Source organism: Elgaria multicarinata, chromosome 8 (genome assembly GCF_023053635.1).
Source record: "Elgaria multicarinata webbii isolate HBS135686 ecotype San Diego chromosome 8, rElgMul1.1.pri, whole genome shotgun sequence".
NCBI classification, from domain to species: Eukaryota; Metazoa; Chordata; class Lepidosauria; order Squamata; family Anguidae; genus Elgaria; species Elgaria multicarinata.
Genome location: NC_086178.1, coordinates 113,120,546 through 113,144,807, shown reverse-complemented (window position 1 = coordinate 113,144,807; position 24,262 = coordinate 113,120,546). Strand labels below are relative to the sequence as shown.

The 24,262-nt window shown below is 40.8% G+C and overlaps 1 protein-coding gene across 3 annotated transcripts in view; it reads left to right on the top strand.

Moving 5' to 3' along the window:
* The window catches only part of LOC134403104 (broad substrate specificity ATP-binding cassette transporter ABCG2-like), a 53,951-nt gene extending 30,830 nt beyond the window's left edge, over positions 1 to 23,121 (top strand). For all 3 annotated transcript variants that reach the window (XM_063133201.1, XM_063133200.1, XM_063133202.1), the window contains 6 exons: positions 57 to 146; positions 5,952 to 6,076; positions 6,973 to 7,127; positions 7,313 to 7,402; positions 21,590 to 21,702; positions 22,781 to 23,121. In XM_063133201.1, the coding sequence (XP_062989271.1) occupies positions 57 to 146; positions 5,952 to 6,076; positions 6,973 to 7,127; positions 7,313 to 7,402; positions 21,590 to 21,702; positions 22,781 to 22,928 (721 nt within the window). In that variant the 3' untranslated portion in view covers positions 22,929 to 23,121. The remainder of the gene's footprint in view (positions 1 to 56; positions 147 to 5,951; positions 6,077 to 6,972; positions 7,128 to 7,312; positions 7,403 to 21,589; positions 21,703 to 22,780) is intronic.
* Positions 23,122 to 24,262: the final 1,141 nt, after the last annotated feature.

Below are 24,262 nucleotides of genomic sequence, written 5' to 3'. Positions count from 1 at the left end.
CTGAAGTTTCAATAGTTAATGAAAGTTGTTGACTTTGTTTTGGTTTATTCCTTCAGAGTTGGATCTTTGTTTTTTATCATCACAAACCACTGTTTCTCCAGCATGTCAGCCATTGAACTGTTCATCCGGGATAAGAAATTATTTATGTAAGTATCAATCTCCTCACAAAGAAATAAGGGGCAGGTGGAGGCAGATGAATGGCATATGATGGGGCTGTCTGAACACTCAGAAAGCCCTGGGGTGCATGCGCAGTGGGGCATCATCGATTATATGACGATGCTGCAATTGCTCATTCATCCTGGGGCTTTCCACCGAAGCTGTGGAGAAAAAATGTTGGGGACTCATCCCAACTTTTTTCTCCGTAGTGAGGCAAGGACACACAAGACAATGTCAAGACAGTCCCTTGCCTCGCTCCAAAGTCACAGCAGAGGCACGGCTGGGCGGTGCCTGGTGGAAGTGACCTGTGATTGCTCACGGTCCACCAGGAAGAGGGAGGGGGCAGCTCTGGTCCCTGGATGGTCACCTAGAAACTGTCAGGTTTTCGTGTTAACCTTAACAATAATTAATGTCAGATTATTGGCTAAGACTTGCAAGCTCGGAACACCTGTTGGTGTTTGAGTGAAGGGAGTAAAAAGCTCGCTCTTTCACAGCAATATGCTGTCAGCCAGTGGAGGTTTGAGGGTGTGGCATAAGCTGCTGCCGCTGCCAGAGAAAGGAGTATGCTGTTTTGATGCAAAGCCAACTTTTGTCAAGGAGAACCGTAAAGCTGTTATGCTTACTTTGATTTCTGGTGAGACAATTGCTTTGTTATAATTTGCTGCTACAAGCCTGGTTGTTTTGTTTTTGAAGAACTTCTCTAAATAAACTGCGTTGAAGATTCAAAACTCACACTTGCGTTTATTTGCAAGCTGCGGAGGAATTTGTACAACAATACTTGTTTCTCCCAACATCTGGTTATGGGCCCAGGAGAAGAATTTTGAACTTTAATGCAGTCCCAGGAGAAGATTTCTGGAACCTTGGATGCTGTACCAGAGAGGCTTCGGGACGGCAGAGTGAGTTTGTTTAAACAACGTGAGTGCTGGACATTTGCCTGCTCTTCTGGCTACTGTTTAATTGCTTAATTGCTGGCTGTTAACGCAAGGCTCAATGGCGGAACGTAAAGACAGCGGCTTTTATTTCCCTCAGCTTGATGACTTGAATTTTTCTATTTGGTGTTACCGGATGGAGGCATATCTGGTTAAAGAAAAAGTTTGGAGAGTCATAGCAGAAGATCCTCCCGCGCCCGTTACGCAGGCATGGAGTAATAATGACGCCAAAGCAAAGGCTCTAATTATTTTGGCTGTCTCAGACCAACAATTGGTTAATATCCGTGGAAAACAAACTGCAAAACTAATGTGGACAGCATTAGAGACAATTCATCTTCGTCGTGGAACTGGGTCGACCATTGTGTATTTCAAACAAATGTATCGGGCTGAACTTGCTCCAGATGGTGACCTAGCTAAACATCTGAGGAATTTAAGGTCGCTCCGAGATGAGTTATTACGACGTGAAGTAGAAATTCCTGACTTGCAATTCTGCTACGTTGTATTGAGCAGTTTAAATGAAAGTTATGAAAGTATCGCTGCTCAATTAGCTGCTTTGCCCCCAGCACAGCTGACTCTGGAACTTATTCAAGCGAGGCTCATGGCTGAAGTAGATAAGTGTGTGGCTTTCAGGTGTAAATATGCAGTTGCAACTTCACAAAAGCACATATCAAAGAGCAGGGGTAATTTAACTGCTGAGAGTGAGAAGATAGCGGCACTAAAAGTATGTCATTGTTTTTCTTGTGGAGAGATGGGGCATCTACGTAGAAATTGTAAAAAAAGGAATAAACAACGACAAGGAAAACAGCAAGGGGTGTTTAAGCGACAAGTTAAAGCGCTTGTTGCTGTGTCCACTTCAAAGAAAAGGTGGGACCATTTTGTGATAGACAGTGGTGCTACCCGCAATATGTGCAAAGATAAGAGTTTGTTTACAGGTTTAACAAAACAAAAGGGGAATATCCATCTTGCCAATGGGGAAGTAATTGAGAGTAAAGGGCTTGGAACTGTGTTCCTTAAAAGCCTAAATGCCTCAATTAAGAACGTACTATATGCTCCTGAGTTATCTGAAAATTTATTGAGTGTATCACAAATAACTGAGCAGAATGTTGTTGTTAAATTCTCGAAGTTCAAATGTGAATTGATAAAAAACAACAAAGTGATTTTGTATGCTAAAAAGAGAAATGGGCTGTTTCTATTATACTGGAAAGAAAAAGAGGAGGATGATAGTGTTGTGAGGTTAAAACTTTGAAATCAAAGTCAAATGCTCAATTACATAATAATTGTATTCACTCTTATCATAGGCTGTTTGGTCATTTAAATTTTAAAGCGGTATCCAAAATGCAGCCTATAGTAGAAGGGATGAAACTGAAAAGTTGTAAGTACCACATGAAATGCGTATCCTGTGCAAAGCATAAGGTTAAGCAAACCCCTAAGAGAAAAATGACAAATAGAAAAGCTGAAAAACCATTTCAGATTGTTCATGGCGATCTTGTTGGACCCCTTAAGGTTTCCAGAGGTGGAGGAAATTACTTTATGGTCCTCATAGATCAATATACGAGATATTCTTTTGTATATATGCTTCAGAAGAAAAATGAGGCCTTTGAAAAGTTTAAATCATTTTGTGCTTGGGTTAATAATAAGCATAATACCCAAGTCACCTGTTTTTTCACAGATAGAGGTGGAGAATTCTGCTCTGCAGAATTTGAAAGTTTTCTTTCACAGCAGGGGATAGAGCACATGATTGCCACCCCACGTTCTCCATGGCAAAACGGTTTGTGTGAGAGAATGAACCAAACCCTGTTGCAGGGGTTAAAAACACTTCTGCACGATGCCAACTTAGGAGATGAGTTCTGGGCGGAGGCACTGAACTGTTTTAACTATGTGCGTAAGTTCAGTAATAGAATGCACTCCTTATCAAAAATTGTACAACAAAAAACCTTCTGTGAGTCATTTTAAGATTTTTGGATCTGACATGTGGGTGCATACACCACAAAGTCAGAAATTACAAGAAAAAGGTCAACATGGAATATTTCTTGGTTATGAAAAAGGGTCATATAGAGTGCTAATGACAAACACTCAAAATATAAGATTAACAAGAAGTGTTGAGTATAATGTTAATTGGGAACGAGTTGGAATTTTCCAATCCACTCCTGTTGACGAAAGTGAAACAGAAAGTAATGATAGTGGTGATAGTGATGAAAGTGAGGATAGCAGTAATGAAAGGGACAGTTTAAAACAATCAGAAGAATTAGGGAGTGATGCAAGATAAAAAACCATTGCATACTATGGACACAGTGGAAAAGGATAGTGATGCTAATAGTTCTAAGGATGAGCATGTTGTAGTGCGTAAGTCAGAACGTTCTACCAAAAGTATACCTCCTGTGAGATACTCTGATGAATTTGCTGGTAGAGCCATTTATGAACCTCAAAGTTATAAAGATGTACAGAAACTGTCTGAAGAAAATGCTAAACCTTGGCTTCAAGCCATACAAACTGAATTAAATTCACTAGATAAGAATAAAACCTGGAGGTTGGTTAAAAAAAAACCTTTCATGGAACTTCTTGACAGCAGGTTTGTACAGAATTTAAAAGAACAATTTGAGTTAAAAGACTTAGGTAATGTAACTAATTATCTTTCTTTAGAAGTAGAAAAAGATCAAGAGGGCAATATTTATTTGCATCAATCAAAGAAAATAAGGGATATAATTGACAAACTTAATTTGCAGAATGCTAATTCTGTTGATACTCCAATGGTGCAGAATTTCCAAGCAGATGGTCAAAGTAAACATTTTGAAAATGCTATCTTGTACAGAAGTATACTAGGGCAACTAAGCTTTATTGCCAATGCTACCCGACCAGATATTTCTGTGAGTGTAAATTTATTGAGTAGGCAAACTGCTAAACCCACAGAACATACTTGGAAAGCTATGAAGCGAATAGCACGTTATTTAAAAGGTACTTTGAACTACAAACTGAAGTTTACAAAGGAATGCACTGGAGGTTTAGAAATTCATGCTGATGCTAGTTTTGGAGATGATATAAATGACAGAAAAAGTACATCTGGAGTTTGTTACATGTTAAATAACAGTTTATTTGATTGGTCCTGTAAAAAACAGTCTACAGTCTCATTAAGTTCATGTGAAGCAGAACTGAACGCTTTTAACTATGCAATTGTAAACATTGAATGGTTATTACAATTGTTAAAGGATGCCGAGATTGATGTACCAACCTGTCATTGTTTATCAAGACAATCAATCAAGTATTTCTATCTTAAAAACTGATAGTTGTAAGCAAAGAACCAAATATTTGCAAATCAAATTGTGTCATGCAAAAGAATGTATAAGAAATGGTTTATTGCAAGTTCAATATTTAGCTGGAAAAGACATTCCTGCGGATTTGTTGTCTAAACCGATAAGTAAGGAACAACATCAGAAGTTGACAAAATACTTACAATTGTATTAAATGAGGTAATTACTGTATCGGTGTACACAAAAAGCAGGAGGATGTCAGGTTTTCGTGTTAACCTTAACAGTAATTAATGTCAGATTATTGGCTGAGACTTGCAAGCTCAGAACACCTGTTGGTGTTTGAGTGAAGGGAGTAAAAAGCTCGCTCTTTCACAGCAATATGCTGTCAGCCAGTGGAGGTTTGAGGGTATGGCGTAAGTTGCTGCCGCTGCTAGAGAAAGGAGTATGCTGTTTTGATGCAAAGCCAACTTTTGTCACGGAGAACCGTAAAGCTGTTATGCTTACTTTGATTTCTGGCGAGACAATTACTTTGTTATAATTTGCTGCTACAAGCCTGGTTGTTTTGTTTTTGAAGGACTTCTCTAAATAAACTGCGTTGAAGATTCAAAACTCACGCTTGCGTTTATTTGCAAGCTGCAGAGGTATTTGTACAACAATACTTGTTTCTCCCAACAGAAACCCTGTGCTCCCTCCTCAGCATCGGAATTACCCGATGCCACCCCAGGGAAAGGAAGCCATGGGTTTTCCAAGGGACACAGAAGCCACGGGGTTTACTCAGGAGTAAGAACATAGAATGAAATGTTCTTTAACATATGTTCAGGAGTAAGAACATAGAGGTAAATGGGACCTCTCTCCCTCCGCCTTCACAGTTGAGCAGAGAACTGCCCCGCCCTCCTCTTTCGTTAATGAGACCGCCCTTAGACACACACGCCCCCAACAAAGAATGGGATGGTCAGATAGAACACAACGACAGCAATACACGGGAGGGAGGAGCGTATTTATTTCGCAGGGAGGGAAAATAATCCAGACTTCCCCTGCTCCAAGAAGAAACAAAACATGGAGGTGAAAAGAGTGCAGGACATGGACGACGTCATGTGAAAAACCGCAATACCAGGCATGGCGAGTGTGTGATAAATCGCTGGTGAATTTAATTGTTTTATAGCTGCTCAAGAAGGAGACTTCTTCGAAACGCATGGAGCACAATAAATTTTCTTTCTTCCTTTGAGCACCAGAGTTTGCCTCCTCCTTCATCATCAAGTTAAAGGAAGCCAGATTCCAGCTGGATATCAGGAAAAACTTCCTGACTCTTAGAGCAGTACATGACAATGGAACCAATTAGCTAGGGAGGTTGTGGGCTCTCCCACACTAGAGGCATTCAAGAGGCAGCTGAACAGCCATCTATCAGGGATGCTTTAATGTAGATTCCTGCATTGAGCAGGGGGTTGGACTCGATGTCCTTATAGGCCCCTTCCAACTCTACTATTCAAGGATTCTACATTTAGTAAGAATATCGGTGTCAGTTCTCAGATGTGATCCCAAGAATAAGTTAGATTATTCCATTTTATTTCTAATTAGTAATTTCTTGAACAATATTTCTTATGTGTGTATCTTGTCCTCACAGCCACCAGTATACTAGTGGGTACTACCGAATCTCAGTATATTTCCTTGCTTTGATGATTGGAGATTTGCTACCCATGAGGACCATGCCTGCAATTATATTTTCATGTATAAGCTATTGGATGATTGGTAAATAATCTTTATTTCTTGCATGCTATCCTACCTTCCTTGCTTGCTTGTGCTGTGACCACAGCAGGGGATAAGATCTCTATGTGATATGTTACATCTAGAGGCAGGGAATCAGAGCAACACAAGTGAGAATTACAACAATATATTTGTTTTTATTGTAATTATTTATAACCTACTTTTAAGGAGATGTCTGCGGTCACAGTAGCGACCATGGGTGCCAATAAGGTGTCTGTAGACACAATGGTGACCATGGGCACCACGTTGGACACCCACCTACCCATGATACTGTAGAAAGACCTTTTTGGATCCAATAGGTTTCTTGTCTTCAGTATTGACCACTTGGTTCTAAATAATTTGAAACTAGAGCCTGCCCATGGTGACGCCTTACTCTTCATCTGATGCTTATTCTGCATCCCATGACCATTGGATGTCCAGTTGACTGGGATGTGAGACAGGGTAATTTTGGTCACATCGTTGTGACTGTGGAACTCCATACCATAGAAAAGCCTCTTTGTTGGGTTTTCAGGGTTTCCTTCTTGCTATGAATACATTTTAGTTGGTTTGTGTTGTTAGTTATCTGATTTAATGTTTTCTGATTGAATTTATATCTTGTGATTTTGGGCTGCCTTGGGGGTAGCGGCTGTGTGGGCCTAAAATGTGGGTTATAAATAAACAAGGAGGATGAGTAGAATATACTTTACAGTTTTCCCAAGTATTTCCAATCAACTGTATAGGGACAAGTCTCATTTCTCCAACTTACAGGTGCAGCATTGGGAGAGGGGGAGAGTCATGCTCTCAGTGTCTTTCTTAATGGCATTTGCCACTGCATAGTCCTTTCTGCTTTTCAACTTGATTACCTGAGCATTCATTGGCCCTATCTGCCTTGCTGTTTTCAGGCTACCAGATGGTAGTAAGTCGATTCTTCTTCTTCATGCTGACATTGGTGCTCGTGTCCTACACAGCCACCTCAATGGCCCTTGCTGTTTCAGCTGGAATGGATGTAGTGGCCATTGCCAACCTTCTTATCACTGTTTGCTTTGTCTTCATGATGGTAGGTCTTGCATGCATGGTGCAGACTTGGGGTCAGTTCTACAACACCATTTGTATTTTTCTGTAATTTCCTATTTGGAATGTTCAATCATGAATCGATTACTATGAAGGGTCTATAAGCCTGATTGAGGTTATCTCCTGAATGTTAAAATGTAGTAAAATACAACTTTCTCTCCACATTTCCAGATCTTTTCTGGCTTATTAGTGAATCTCCCCTCTGTAATGAGTTCGTTGAACTGGCTGAAATACTTGAGCATTCCCAGATATGGCCTAACGGTTAGTATGCTGCAGTTACTATTTTAATTTCAGTAAACTTTTGACTTCTGTTTCTATTTAAGCAATTTATTTCTTGGTAAGACTTTAAAAATTAATCCTCAGGTCATTATAATGCAGCAGAAAGAGTCTTTCATCAGAGATTCACTTCAGTTGCTTCCAGATGCGATTTTATGGTGCAATCACCCTGCCTCATTCACAGAATGCTATGGGGGTGCGTACAGCTGCTGCCTTCAACTTTAACCCTCCCATTTCCTGCTACTTCTTCCACCTTTTCTCTTACTGCAGAAAATCTTTGCAGAGATTCCATCATTCTCTCACATCCAATCCAGGCACTCCACACAAATTGTCTGTTCCATACTACTTCCTCAGCTATTTGCTTGACGCCAGTTTCATTTGTTTCTCTGTATGGCATCTAAGGCATGTCACCCTATGGAGGCTTCTTCACAGCTGGCACTTGTGCTAGATTGCAAACCTGTCCCTCAAATAGCATCAGCATTGGTCTTGCTTCAGGAATTGCTACTAGACCAAGTTCCCCAGTCTGCTCATGCAGCTGAATTAGATTAGGGCTCAGCAGTCAAACTCAATAATCCTCTACCACCTATAAAGTCCAAGAAGTCACAATCTATGCATTCTTTAGCTACAGCCTCCAGGGCTGGATCAAAGAAACAAAAGAGGAAGAAGCATTGCATCAACTCCAATGACAAGCTGCACACATTGGATCCCTCCTTCCTCAGTACCAACCATGTCTGTTCCACCAGTTCTGGAGTCAGTCTTGAAGATCACCATGATGCTCTGGTGAGCAGTATGCCCAACAGCGCAGCTCTCATTTTCACTGCATTTTGGAAACAGTGAGAAACAGCAGGAGAGGAGTCTGAGTAACAACGAATGTTGTTTCTTACCTTCTCATAATCCCAGTGCAAATGAAAAACCTCACTTGCCTCTCAAACCCTCAGTATATGTCAGAGGACTAGAGGGACAGTAAACAGGTTGGTAGCCATCCAAGCCAATTTTTCTGGACCTCTTGTGGTGATGTCATATCACATGTTTTGCCTTACTTAAACCCTAAAAGGAAAATGGAGGAGATGAGGAACTACTGCTTTCGGCAGCTACGCATCAGATGAACTACGAGCGCCATCACACCTATTTCCCCCCCTGGTTTGCCTCCATGTTTTTTACCTCCATTTTGTTTTTTGTTTTTTTGTTTTTTAATATTTTTTTATTTTCTACAATACTTAAACATACACCATTACAATTAAAGAAACAACATACTACATAAATGTTGAATAACATCAATATCATATCTATATAACATAATCAAACTTAACATATAAGTGCACCCCCCACCTCGGGATCTCATTCCTGATTCCAAAATCTCATACTTTCTTCTGCTGGTGGTTCCCCACTTCCCTTAGAAAACACGAATATGACCCTCAAGCTTCGGATGACTTCTGGTGAAGAAGCAATGGTGGGCTGAAGCTCCGTGCTAAACGGGGAGACAAAACTACCTGATTGACGGCTAGAAGGCTCAGCCGAGCAAAATTCTCTAGATCATAGGGAATAGCAGGGAAACCAAACAAACATAGCTCGCTGGCTGTCTTACGCGAGGTTTATTTTGCCAGACAATTATTTGCTGACAAAAAGACTGCTAAGCAAAGCCAGGAGCGTGTAGTGCTTGGGAATCATCTCCCATGGTCGTTTTGAAGATCTTGATCTATATGAAGTTTCAAGATGCAAAGTCCATCGGCATTCACCACTGACAACAACAAATTAGCATGAAATACAACTTCGAAGGTCAGTGATATTCATCTCAACAGAAGAAAAGAATTACTTACAACATAAGGGTGAGACAATCTCTTTTCTCTGAGTTAAGAACAAAAGGGGAAAGTAAAGTAAATCATCGAAAGGAAACACAGATATGTAGTGGTGAATTATCCGGTCTCTGAATGACTAAAGAATAAAAGACAGTATAAGAATAAAGAAGAGTATAAGTGAAGTTTCTTACCTTGGGCTAAATGCGAGAAGGAGGCTTGAAAGGAAAAGTTTCAGGAGGTGGGGGAGGAAAAGACTTTTCTCTGGCAAGCTGTTGTTATGCGGAGGAGGTTTCACAGCAGTTGATAACCAAAAGAACTAAACAACTGGGAAACATGTCTAAGAAAAATGTAAGAGGTGAAAGAAAAGGATCATTAGACCTTTCGTCTGAAAAGTTAGATACGTCTGATAATGAAAAGAAGATGTTTGAGCAGCTAAGTAAAAAGATTGATGAACTGGGAAGCAATCTGGGTAAACAAATGGCAGACATAAAGAATGAAGTGTCCCAAGAGATAAAAGGACTGGATAAATCTTTGAAACAAATAGCAATGGAGGTTAGAGATACTAAGGATAGAGTGGAAATTCAAGAGAGCAAGATTCAGGTTCTGAACAAGGAATTAGAAAGGGGACAAGATGCCTTGGCGCAGCTAGAATTAAAAGAAAAGGAAAATATTCTGAGATTTAGATCCATTTCAGAATTTAAAAATGAAGACATCAGAGAAGAGATGATTAAAAATCTGGCAATGTTTCTTGATGAAGATGAGGAAATTATAGAAAATGGAATTGATAGAGTCTACAGAATAAATTCCACTTATGCCAGGACAAAGAAGGTACCAAGAGATGTATTGGTCCATTTCGTGAAAAAGATTACAAGGGACCAGATTCTTAAAGAGCATTACTCTAACAGATTGAAGATCAACGGGAAAGAGATAATTGTGTTAAAGGAAATTCCTATGAGGATTTTACAAAGGAGGAAGGATTATGCATCCCTGATATCAATCTTAAAACAAAAAAAGATTATTTTTAGATGGGACTTTCCAGAAGGTGTTACCTTCACCTTTAAAAGCCAAAGATATAAACTAAACTCAGTTCAGAAAGCAAGAAACTTTTTGGAAAAACTTGAAAAAGACCTGGAAATGACAAAATCAGATGAAGAAGACTTGGAGGGTGCCGCTGGTGCCACAAATGAGGACTAAGATTAACTCATGATGGATTACAAATTTTTAACTTGGAACATTAATGGAATCAACGGGCCTCAAAAGAGGCAAAGAATCTTTCATCAACTGAGAAAATTAAAACAGGACGTTATTTGTCTACAAGAGACTCATATCAGAAAAAATGACATAAAATTCTTATACAATAAGAATTTAGGAGAAGAATTTATCGCAGCAAATATGAAAAAGAAAAATGGTGTTGTCTTGTATATTAAACCACACCTGAAACCAGAATTGGTAATCTCTGATGAACAAGGACGTTACATAGGAGTTAAAATTAATTTAAATGGAACCACAACTATGGTATTGGGAGTTTATGCTCCCAATGAGCACAAAGCTGAATTCTATGAGAGACTCATGAATAGCCTAACTGATATATCCTTTGACAGCTGGTGTCTGATGGGTGACTGGAATGGAGTGATGGTGCCAAAAATGGACAGGACTTCAGAGAAGGATATCAGAAGTCACCAGGGCAAACTCCCCAAAAGCTTTTTTGATATGACGGACAATTTGGGACTGATAGACATATGGAGACAAAAAAATGGCAATTCAAAGGAATTTACTTACTTTTCAGAAAGACACAGATCACTGTCAAGAATAGACATGATCTTAACAACTAGAGACTTTGTTACTAAAGTGAACAAAATAGAGATTCTACCCAGATTTCTCTCAGATCATAATCCTTTACTGATGGTCTACAAAAGAAAAGTAATTACCCCAAGATGGAGATTAAATGAAGCATTACTACAAAATGAGAGTATTTTAGAAGAGGCAAAAAGCAAATTAAAAGAATACTTTGAGATAAACTTAAATAAAGGTACAGATGTGAGAATGGTCTGGGATGCAAGTAAGGCAACCAATAGGGGCTACTTCATACAACAAAATAAAAGACTCAAGAGGGAAAGGCAAGAGCAGACGCAAAATATTATGAACGAAATCAAAAGAAAAGAAGAAGAATTAAAGAACACGCCTGGAAGTGCAATTATTATCCAGCAAATTAAAACACTACAGCAACAGCTATCCATGTTATCATTAAGAGAGATGGAAGCAAAATTAAGCTATATGAAACAAAGGAACTTTGAATTTGCAAATAAGCCAGGGAGGTGGTTGGCTTATAAATTGCGAAAAGAGAGACAAAAGAACACGATAATAAAGATACAAGAAGGAGATCTGGAACTAAAAGATAATACAACCATACAAAGAAGCTTCCACCATTTCTACTCAAATTTAACAAAAGACACGAGGTTGCACCAGAAAAAATAGATGAATACATTAAAAAGCAAAAATTACCCAAAATTACAGAAGAACAGAAACAGATCATGAATAGATCTATAACAGTAACAGAAATGGTGGAGGCATTCAGAAAAATTAAACTGGGAAAATCGCCAGGCCCAGATGGTTTTTCAGGAGCGTATTACAAAAACTTTGAAAAGGAGTTGTTACAACCGCTACAAAATGTAATGAACTCCATCCTGGATACCGGGAAGATACCAGATACTTGGAAAATGACATATATAACATTAACACCAAAAGAAGGACAAGATCCTACTTTGACTAAAAATTACAGACCAATCTCATTATTGAACAATGATTATAAATTATTCACAACAATACTGGCAGAAAGATTTTAAAAAGTTCTACAAGAGATAATTCATGAAGATCAGAATGGCTTTCTACCAAAGAGACAGTTAAAAGACAATGTTAGAACCATCTTAAATATTGTGGAATACCTAGATAAACAACCAGAGAAACAAGCTGCCTTGATTTTTCTTGATGCGGAGAAGGCGTTTGATAATGTTAACTGGAACTTTATTTTCAAAATTTTAGAAGAAATGTGTTTTGGAGATAACTTCATGAAATGGGTTAAATCGATTTAGTCTTCACAAAAGGCACAAATAATCATTAATGGGGAACTATCAAAACCATGTGAAGTACAGAGAGGAACAAGGCAAGGTTGCCCATTGTCACCCCTGTTATTTATCTTAGTTTTGGAAATATTGAACAGGGATATAAGACAAGATGAAAAAATTGGTGGCATAAAGATTAAAAAAGAATCATATAAATTGAGAGCGTTCGCAGATGATCTGGTACTTACCCTAGAAGACCCATTAAAGGGAATAGAAGTTCTGATGCATAAACTAAAAGAATTTGGTGTAGTAGCAGGCTTTAAGGTTAATAAACAGAAGACAAAGATATTAACAAAAAAATTGAACTCCCAAGATCAATCAAAACTAATAGAAAAAACAGGGTTTAAGATTGAAAAGAAGGTAAAGTACTTAGGAATAACGTTAACAAATAAAAATTGTATGTTGTTCTATAATAACTATGTTAAAGTGTGGAATGAAATCAAAAAAGATTTAATTAAATGGGATAAAATACAACTATCAATGCTGGGAAGAATTGCCACTATCAAGATGAATGTGTTACCAAGAATGTTGTTTTTGTTTCAGACAATACCTATAGTGAATTCGGAGTTACCATTTAAACAATGGGAGATGGACATATCCAAATTTATATGGAAAGCAAAAAAGCCAAGAATTAAATATAAATTATTACAGGATGCAAAAGAAAGGGGGGGTCTAGATTTACCAAATCTAAGATTATACTTTGCTGCATGTGGCTTGGTATGGATGAAAGACTGGATAGTGTTGAAAAACAAAAGGCTATTGGATTTAGAGGGGCATGACTTGAGATTTGGGTGGCATGGTTATATATGGTATGAGAAAGTTAAAGTTAATGTAGAGTTCAACAACCATTATATACGGCATGCTATCCTGAAAATATGGAATAAATATAAGCCCAGATTATGTCAAAAACCACCATTATGGATATCAGTACAGGAAGCATATCAAAGAAGGGAGAGGACAGGCAATTACAATTGGTGTACATACCGTGATATTTTAGAACCATGGCAAGGGGATTATCAATTAAAGTCAAGAGAAGAGTTGACAAAAGAAGGGTACCCATGTCAATGGTTTGAATATATGCAAATGTCAGAAAGGTTTAAAATTGATAAAAAAGCCTGTGGTTTTGAAACAACAAAGTCAGAATTTGAAAGGGCATTATGTACGAACGATGAACATGTTATTGCTAAAATTTATAAACTCTTATTGAGGTTTGAGATGGAGGAAGAACAAGTGAAAGAATGTTTGATAAAATGGGGCCAGAATATGGGACATAGTATACCAATGGCACAATGGGAAAATATGTGGACAAGAGGGCTAAAATTTACGTTAAGTACCAATCTTAAAGAAATTTTTTACAAAATGATGTATAGGTGGCATATGCCACCAGCAAAATTGGCTAAAATGTATAAAGGGGCATCAGGATTGTGCTGGAAATGTGAAGAGCAGGAAGGGACATTCTACCATGCATGGTGGACCTGCAAAAAAGCAAAGACTTTCTGGATACAAATTCATTCTGTAATCCAAAAAATCCTAAAAATTAATATCCAATTGAAACCAGAATACTTTCTTTTGGGATTTATGGATGAGCAGATGAAAAAGAATCATGGGACTATATTCTTATATATGACGACAGCTGCAAGACTGATATATGCACAAAGATGGAAGGGCAAAATAGTGCCCACAACAGAGGAATGGCTACTGAAGATGTTCGAGCTAGCGGAGATGGCGAAACTCACGGCAATAATGAGGGGAAAATCAACTGTAAGATTTATAACTGAATGGGAACCTTTTGTAAACTTTATGAAGAGACGAGAAAAAAATGACTTGTATATCTGTGGATTCAACCAATAGTGTAGAAAATGTGGAGAGAGAAATTAGAGATTTGGATTTGACAGTGATAAAGAAAAACAATAATAATGACAATATTATTATATATTTTTGCTGAGGAGAATATTGGAAGAACATTTTATTTGGTGTTTTGTTTGTTTGTTTGATTTTGTTTTGTATTATTTTTGTGGATGTGTTTGTTTTGTTAGTGTTTTTTATTTACTGATGTTTGGAAATAATAAAAAAAGATTAAACAGAAAACACGAATATTAGGAACTGTTTCCAGATTCCTTCAAAATCATTTGTTTTAGCTATACCTCTTCTGAATTTAATATTACAAGTCAATTTATCATTAATGGCTATATCCCATACTTATACCATTCTTCAATACAATAATACCTCCATTTTGTAAGCATGACAAGCGTCCCTCCCTTTCATGATTGTTGCTACAGCGGAGAACTCTCTTTTCACTTGTTTGCTCTCTCACTGCTGTTGTGCCCACCCCTTCTCCTTCCCCCTCCAGTTCACTGGTTCTTGTCATTGATAGACATTGTGATCAAGTGGCAGCCTGCCTTCCTCACTCATTTGAGCTCCTAGGGGAATTAACCAAAATGCTTACAGCTCCCTCATTTTTAAAGATAAAGAGATGAAACTTGGGACTGTGAAAGATCTTAAGTAGGGCCCTAGGCATGCCAAGTTTGAATCAGATTGGTACATCCCTTGATTTTTAAGGAAATTTTAATTTCTCCCTCAAGTCGTTCCTTCCCATTAACATACACCTCTCCTATTCTGCACAGGAGTGGGTTAAGACAGAATCGGAGGTGTGTGTGTGTGTGTGTGTTCAATGGAGCTCATTTATTGCCCAGGCTTGATCCCCTTACTCAAGAGTAAATCCCATTGATTTCACTGCATTTACACCCAAGTCATACTAAAATCCCAATCATCCTTACCTTTGAATAAACCCCATTGATCAGAGAGAGACTTACTTCTGAGTAAACAAAAGTAAGACCTCAGAAGTAAGCATAAGGTTGCAGAGTACTTCTTTCCAGTTTGCTGTTTTAGACTTTTTAAAAAAGCTTCTGAGTGACCACACTATTAAAAGTCAGTTCTATATTTGTTTACTCAGAAGTAAGTCTCTCTCCATATTTGGAAGAGGCTGTGAGATGAGGATAGCTTTGATATTGACATCTGTGGCTAACCAAAATGCTTACATACATATAATTTTTAAATATAAAGTGATGAAATGTGGCACCATGATAGCTCTAAAGGAGGGCTTAGGCATGCCAAGTTTAAATCAGATCCGTTCATACCTTGATTTGTAGGAATTTTAAAAATATTTCCCCCTCAAACCATTCTCCTGATACTCCACCAATGCAAAATTCCACCTGTTTGCATTTGTGGAGGATGTTTTCCTTTACTTGATAATGCACAGCTGTGCATCTCTAGTTCATAAAAATAGAGATCTGCTGGGGTCCTCAGTGGCGTGGGCTCCTTCCCCCTCCTCACTCTGGCTTTGTTGTTTAGTGATTTACTGATTTAACGTTTCATTGGCCGGGCTCCATTTCTGTGGGCAGTGAAGGTGGGATTGGAGGAGTAAAAAGTCCATTCAACTTACTAAGCACAAGTCTCGTCTCTTTTTTTCTCGTCTCTTCATAAAGTTTACAAAAGGTTCCCATTCAGTTATAAATTTGACACGGCGCACTGGAAATGGAGAACCGTCCCACCATCCCCTGTTGTCAGCAAGACTCCATTCAAAACACATGTCCCAAAAAGGGAAAAAACAAGAGGATAGCAATACATGGAGTCTTAAGGGTGCATTAAATCCACTTGGGGAAAATAATCCAGACTTTCCCCACACCAAAATAATATGCAAAACGGAGGAAGACAGGGATGACATAATGTGAGTCCCGTGCTGCAATACCAGATACCAGATGTGGCGACAGTGTGTTAAACTGCTGGTGTGATGGAGCTCTACATGTCAGATATACTTATACATGAACAGATGTTGAAAATCAACTTCTTTGAGAGCAACCATTGACATCTGGTTCCTGACTTGGAGCTAAGCAGAAGCAGGGAAGAGCAGCTGGCCAGCTCAAGTAGGAGCTATAAAAGTAAGCCAGATTCCCAGGGAGCGAGCGAACAGGAAGAGCAAGCAGGAGTTTGACAGGGGGAGTGTAGGGGAAGAGGAGACCAAGGAAAGGGGAAGAAGAGAAGCCTCAAGGAAACCCAGGAGGCTGCCAATTCAAAGAGGCCGTGTGCTTGCCATGTGCTCCTGAGTGCTGAGTGAGAGGGTCGGTGTTTATAGTTGCTGCAGGAGCTGAAGGGGGAGTGGACTGATTGTCAGTTGGACTCAGCAATCAGTGCCTGATTGTTGGCATTTCAGTGACCTCATTCTGGTTCCTGACTTGGAGCTAAGCAGAAGCAGGGAAGAGCAGCTGGCCCAGCTCAAGTAGGAGCTATAAAAGTAAGCCAGATTCCCAGGGAGCGAGCGAACAGGAAGAGCAAACAGGAGTTCGGCAGGGGAGGCTTCTAAAAAAATAAAAATAAAAAAATAAATTAAAAAAAAAGAGGTGGGGGGAAAAAAAGAAAAACATAAAGAGAAAAAAACCCACAAAACCACCACCAAAGAAAAGCAAAAAAAACCCAAAAAAGATTACTTTCCCTTAAGACATACTCCTATAGTTGTGTACCTTCAGAGAGGACACAACAAAGCAAAGGCAATTCTACTATAATCAAAAAGGAAAAAACCCAAAGCAGAAATCGACAATATGGATGGGAAGGAGTCCCTAGAGGTGGTGACCTGCAAAGGGTATGCAATGTTCCTGTTTCTGCCTGAGCTCAACATGGCGTATACCTGCAACAAGTGCAAGCTGGTGGCACTTTTGGAAGAAAAAGTGAGAGGACTTGAGCAGCGAGTGTCCACCCTCCAAGGAATAAGAGAAGTCGAGGAGTTCTTAGACCCAACGGTGGAACTGCAACAGCAACAAGAAGCACATGAGATTGAAGAACAACAGCCAGCTGAAGCAGAAGTAGAGTATGCTGAGGGGAGGAAAGCCAATGAAGAAGAAACTCCCTGGAAAAGAGTGACTGTTAGGAGAGGAGGAATTAGAGGGCGTTCTGCACCAGTGGAGCCAGTGGAGTTAAGCAACTGCTTTCAGCTTCTGGAGAATGAGACTGAAGGACAGTTTGCAGAGGAAGAAGTACAGGGGACACCATGCAACAGTGACCAAGAGACAGAAGGTAGGTCAACCAAGAAGAAGAGAAGAGTAGTCGTTGTGGGAGACTCCCTGCTGCATGGGATTGAAACCCAAGTATGTCGTGAAGACCCATGGACTCGCCAGGTGTGCTGTCTCCCTGGAGCACAGATTAGAGATGTGACTGAAGGGTTACCGAAGCTCATAAAGCCCACGGACACATACCCCTTTCTTATCATCCATGTGGGAACAAATGATGTCGCCAAGCAGAGCTACGAAGAAATCATTTCAGACTTTGAAGCTCTGGGAAGGAAACTGAAGAACTTTGGGGCCCAGGTAGTTTTCTCATCCATCCTCCCGGTTCTTGGAAGAGGATTAGAAAGGGAAAGAAAAATACTCCGGATGAACGACTGGCTTCGAAGGTGGTGCCGTCGTGAGAGTTTTGGATTCTGGGACCACGGGCTACGCTACTTGGAACATGGACTGCTGGCAAGGGATGGGTTGCACCTCACAAGGGCTGGAAAGAATGAGTTCGGCCACAGCATGAAGAATTTGATCAGGATGGGCTTTAAACTGAATCTTACGGGGGTCGGAGACGCAAATTTTGAGGCAACAATGGATGAGGGCCAATGCACCACAGTACAGAGAACAGCTCCAACAGTGTCTCAAAATAGTGTCTGCAACAAGGTAGGAACAAAGCCAGACTATAAAACACACAGTCTTAGATGTCTATATACTAATGCCAAGAGCATGGGAAACAAACAGAATGAACTTGAACTCTTATTACATGAAGGCAAATACGACTTGATAGGTATAACTGAAACTTGGTGGGATGACTCCCATGACTGGAATATAGCAATTGAAGGATATAACTTGTTCAAAAAGAACAGAAGAAATAGAAAGGGAGGTGGAGTTGCACTATATGTTAAAAATACCTATCCCTGCACAGAAATACAGGCGGATGAGATTGGGAGCCCCGTCGAGAGCATCTGGATTAAAATAAATGGGGCTAGGAATAAAAAGAATATGATAATCGGAGTCTATTACCGACCACCCAATCAAGGAGAAGACGAGGACGAAACTTTTGAGAAACAAATTGCCAGTGTTTCAAGGAAGTGTGATGTAGTAGTGATGGGGGACTTCAATTACCCTGATATCTGTTGGGAGACCATTACTGCCAAAAGCGGCCCTTCCAAGAAATTCCTGACATGTATGGGTGATAACTTTCTCCTACAGAAAGTGGTGGAAGGAACTAGAGGATCGGCAATCCTTGACTTGTTATTGACCAATAGGGATGACTTAGTGGATAAAGTGGCAGTTACGGGAACTCTGGGGGAAAGTGACCACGTCATACTTGAATTCTTGATTATGAAGGAGACAAAAGTTGAGCGTAGCCATACACGTACTCTGGATTTTAGGAAAGCTGATTTTAATAAACTCAGAACTATAATAAGTAAGGTCCCGTGGCAAGGGAGCCTAAAGAGAAAAGGAGTGCAGGATGGGTGGGAGTATCTAAAAAATGAAATTTTAAAGGCACAGTTACAAACAATTCCAACAAGGAGAAAAGATAGAAGACAACAGAGGAAACCAATGTGGCTCCACAAAAAGCTTATTGATGAACTGAAAACAAAAAGGGATAGATATAGGAAGTGGAAGGAAGGCCAGGCTACAAAAGAAGAGTACAGACAAGTGGCGCAGAAGTGCCGAAATGGCGTCAGGAAGGCTAAAGCTGTGAATGAGCTGAGATTAGCGAGGGATGCTAAAAGCAATAAAAAGGCTTTCTTCAGATACGTGAGTAGTAAAAGACAGAGGAAAGAAATGGTGGTTCAACTGCTTAATGAGGATGGCAAATTGATAACAGACGACAAAGAAAAGGCTGAAGTGCTCAATTCCTACTTTGCCTCGGTCTTCTCCCAAAAGCGGGTCTATGACCCCCCTGGAAAAAGTGAAGCAGAAGTTGAGGGGGCAGGATTGCAGTTTGAGATTGATAAACAAATGGTCAAAGAAGACCTAATTTCCTTAAATGAGTTCAAATCCCCAGGGCCCGATGAACTGCATCCAAGAGTAATGAAGGAGCTAGCGGAAGAACTCTCAGAACCTTTGTCTATTATCTTTGCAAAATCATGGAAGTCGGGTGAGGTGCCAGACGACTGGAGGAGGGCTAACGTTGTCCCTATCTTCAAAAAGGGCAAAAAGGAGGAACCTGGGAACTACAGACCAGTCAGTCTGACATCCATCCCTGGGAAAATTCTGGAGCAGATTATAAAGAAGTCAATCTGTAAACACCTTGAAATCAATGCAGTAATTACTAGAAGCCAACATGGATTTGTCAAGAACAAATCCTGTCAGACTAACTTGGTCTCATTTTTTGATAGGATAACCTCCCTTGTGGACTGTGGGAATGCTGTGGATGTCATATATCTTGACTTCAGCAAAGCTTTTGACAAAGTACCACATGACATTCTGATTAACAAACTAGCTAAAAGTGGGCTAGATGGAACAACTATTAGGTGGATCCACAGTTGGCTACAGAATCGGACTCAAAGAGTACTTATCAATGGAACCTTCTCAAACTGGGGAGAGGCAACGAGTGGGGTGCCGCAGGGCTCAGTCCTGGGCCCAGTGCTCTTCAACATTTTTATTAATGATTTGGACGAGGAGGTGCAGGGAACGCTGATCAAATTTGCAGATGACACAAAATTGGGTGGGATAGCTAATACCCTGGAAGACAGAAACAAACTTCAAAGTGATCTTGATAGGCTGGAGTGCTGGGCTGAAAACAACAGAATGAAATTTAATAGGGATAAATGCCAAGTTCTACATTTAGGGAATAGAAACTAAATGCACAGTTACAAGATGGGGGACACTTGGCTCAGCAATACTACAAACGAGAAGGAACTTGGAATTGTTGTAGATCACAAGCTGAATATGAGCCAACAGTGCGATATGGCTGCAAGAAAGGCAAATGCTATTTTGGGCTGCATTAATAGAAGTATAGCTTCCAAATCACGTGAGGTACTGGTTCCTCTCTATTCGGCCCTGGTTAGGCCTCATCTAGAGTATTGCGTCCAGTTCTGGGCTCCACAATTCAAGAAGGACGCAGACAAGCTGGAGCATGTTCAGAAGAGGGCAACCAGGATGATCAGAGGTCTAGAAACAAAGCCCTATGAAGAGAGACTGAAAGAACTGGGCATGTTTAGCCTGGAGAAGAGAAGATTGAGGGGAGACATGATAGCACTCTTCAAATACTTAAAAGGTTGTCACACAGAGGAGGGCCAGGATCTCTTCTTGATCCTCCCAGAGAGCAGGACACGGAATAACGGGCTCAAGTTAAAGGAAGCCAGATTCCGGCTGGACATCAGGAAAAACTTCCTGACTGTTACAGCAGTGCAACGGTGGAATCAGTTACCTAGGGAGGTTGTGGGCTCTCCCACACTAGAGGCATTCAAGAGGCAGCTGGACAACCATCTGTCAGGGATGCTTTAGGGTGGATTCCTGCATTGAGCAGGGGGTTGGACTCGATGGCCTTGTAGGCCCCTTCCAACTCTGCTATTCTATGATTCTATCATTCTTTGATCTCCCTGCGAGGGAGATTAGAGCAGGCAGGCACCATCGGGGCCTGCTTCAGTTGGACCCCCCCCCAACAGGGCTAACATCTTCACCTTGTGGGGAAGAAGGAGCTGTTGGTTTGCCCCTCCATTGGGAGATGAGAGGACGGAGCAGGGCCTTCCCACCAGCCTAAACAGTCTCCTTAATTTCTTTTTATTTTCTCCCTCTTCCCTCCCCATCCACTTTTCCTTGTGTGTCACGTCTTTTTTTAGAATGTAAGCCTGAGGGTAGGGACTGTCTTCTTTATTGATACATTGTAAGCCGCTCCGAGAGCCTTTTGGCTGAGGTGCGGGATAAAAATACTCTAAATAAATGAATAAATTTTCAAAAGAGAAAGATTGGTGCGACCTTTGGTTGAAAGTATTGCATTTTTTCTCACAGTAAGTACACAGACATTGTTCAAAAATCCAGACCTTCTAAGTTACTTCAAATTAGACAAATAAGAAATTCAGCTGTTAATTATTAGCCTGGTTAAGGAGTGAAAGTCTACTTGGGTAGGTTTTCTGTTGATAAAGTAGCAGAGTTTAACTGTGGATTCATTAAAATCTGTAAATATTGAGTCAATATTGCAAGGTGGTTTGGAGATTCTTTGTCAGTACTGCTGCTCTGTTTTGGTTTCCTACACAGGCCCTTGAAGTAAATGAGTTTAGAGACCTGCATTTCTGTGAAGATAATATGCTGAACACCACAGAAACTCCATCAGTGCACAATTGTCCCCAAAGTTCTTGGCTTGAACAAATGTAAGTTTCAGTCTGTTATATCCTAGCCTGAAAAACACACACACACATATATATTTCAAAAGAATTTTTACCCTCTTAAATTTGAGATTGCTCACAAAAGTAATTCCACCTAAATCACAGCACACATCGTTCTGTATTGTAAAAAACTCCACTTCATATAAGGTTGCAGGTGGGGGGGAGGAAAGATATGGAAACTGCCAGATGCAGGTAAGGGGGGGAGGGGGGGCTTACCTCGGTTTGCCACCACCACCGCGGCCTGTTTCCAGCCTTCAGCGTCCTTGAGTTGAAGCTGCCGGATGCAAGCTGGCGGCGGTGGCAGACCCAGCTAAGTAAGGAAGGGGGAGGGGGGCTTACCTGGGTCCGCCACCGCCGGCTTGCGTCCAGCAGTGGTGGTGGATGCAGGTAAGGGGGGAGAGGGAGGGGGGCTTACCTGCTGCCTCCGTTGCCACCACCATCTTTCTCCTGGGGGCTGCCAAAAGTGAAAGGAAGTAGGCCGCGTGATAACTTAAAATTGCGTGGCTTACTCCCTTTCATTTCCGGCGGCGACACCGGAAGTCGGCAGAAGAAGGATGGTGGCGGTGATGGAGGCAGCAGGTAAGGAGACAGGTGGGGGTCAGAGTCGGCTCCGAAGTGCGAGGCGACCCGAAGCTTCGGAGCCAATTGGTTTCAGCTTTGGACCACCTTGGCCTTCGCTTGAACCGCCTCAGATCCGGTTTGGAAGGGTCTGAACCACCCCTATCCGCTTCGGATTCAGGGTTCAGATCTGAGGCGGTGCACAGCCCTAATGTGAAGCATACAGTGGCAAAGACAGAAGGACCTGAACACCAAGCATGTCCAAGTAAGCAGCCAATGCTACATCCCCACAGGTCCCACAGACACTGAACACTGGAAAACTGCTCATATTGTAGTATGTACATAACAGAATACGGGGGTGGGCATCCAATAAAATGGAAGTAAAACAGTGCAAATACAACCAGATTTGGTGTGTGGCTTTGTGTGTTGCAGTTCTCTTTGTATCAGTATCAGATTTGGCAAGCTAATGAATAACACAACAAATCTGTGAATTATTCTTTAACAGGTGCTATGGTGAAACATACCTCTGCAGCCAGGGAATAGAGCCAACTAACTGGGCCATGTGGGAGAACATTGTGGCTCTTCTGTGCTTGACAGTCATCTTCCTCCTGATAGCATACACCAAAATCCGTTTTATGAAAAAGTTCACCTAACAGCCCCATTCAGCTGCAGCCAGGCCTTTCCAGGTTCAACTAACACAAGCTGTTTTTTCTATTAATTTGGAAGACCATATCGGACCACTCACCCACATATATACACACACAAACACAGTTGATGTTTAATCTACTTTTCATACAAGAATGATTGAACAATTTTGTTTTTAAATAAAGTTCTACCTATTTACTATTTTATTTTATTTTATTTGAGGCCAGCCTTGGATATTTCTCAGGAAATTTGTTTAGATCCCTGGTTTGTCAGCAGCTAGTTTTACTTAAGGTCAGCTTTGAAATGGAAGTCAAGGGTTGTAGGCCAGCAACAGAAATTCAACTGAAGGAAAAAGAGTGGAGGGCAGCAGTATTTTCAAACAAACAAAAGGAGGTGAACCTCAAAATGTCATGAAGAAAAAGTATGTTTTCTTTATAAAAGCACTTCAGTTGATAGTTGTTATGCCTAATGCATTTCAGGTGTTCTCCTCAGAAACAATAGGCCCTTCTTTGTGAAGGAAAGTTGGGGCCCACCCAATGTCCCTGCAAGGTAGGCTCTGGACCAATTGACCGATTACCCAGGCTCCCACCTCCCTAAACCCGTACCAAGACAGTATTAACCCGCCTCTCAGAGAATAACCACACACAACTAACCAGGGATTGAAGCAGTTTTATTACTAGACACTAGACCTATCATGCAGGCTCCAACCAATCATACTGAGCACGCGGACAAGGGAATGCACAGGAAGGGGAAAGGGGGAGTGAAGGAAAGAGGTTTTTGAGGTAATTTAGCAGCAATTAAAACATTAGCCCACCATAAATCATGCCTCGAAGGCAACCCCTGGTTGCCCACTCCTTTATTCCTTTTTGGACCTGTCGGTACCAGGACCCATCCTAGCCAATCCCAAGCTCCCTCAGGCCTCTGGCTCCCCCTCCCTTTCAGATGGGGGGGGCCTTCCCACCAGGCCGTTTTTCCCACAGCTGAAACAAATCAACACGCAATTAGCACGACCTTGGGCTAGGCTGATAACTGCCCAGGTGTTGCTTTCGGAGAAGAGTACTCTGCTCAGCAAACTGTTTTTTCTAAGATGGTCTTTGAGAGCTAGTCTCATGAACTCCCCCCTCCCTCCCTGTTACGAGGCCTGAACAAGACCGCAGCCATCTTGGCCAGTCTTCACATTCTTTATCTCCTGAATTGAAAGTTTCCATTATCTTTTGTCCGTAGTGCATCGTGTGAAAAATGGTTACATTTAGATAGAACACAGATCAGTCATAGTGCTTTTAAGTGCTCCTGTCGAAGCCCAGGTCGCTCTGTGGAATGCAGAGATGACTTGGGCAGTTGA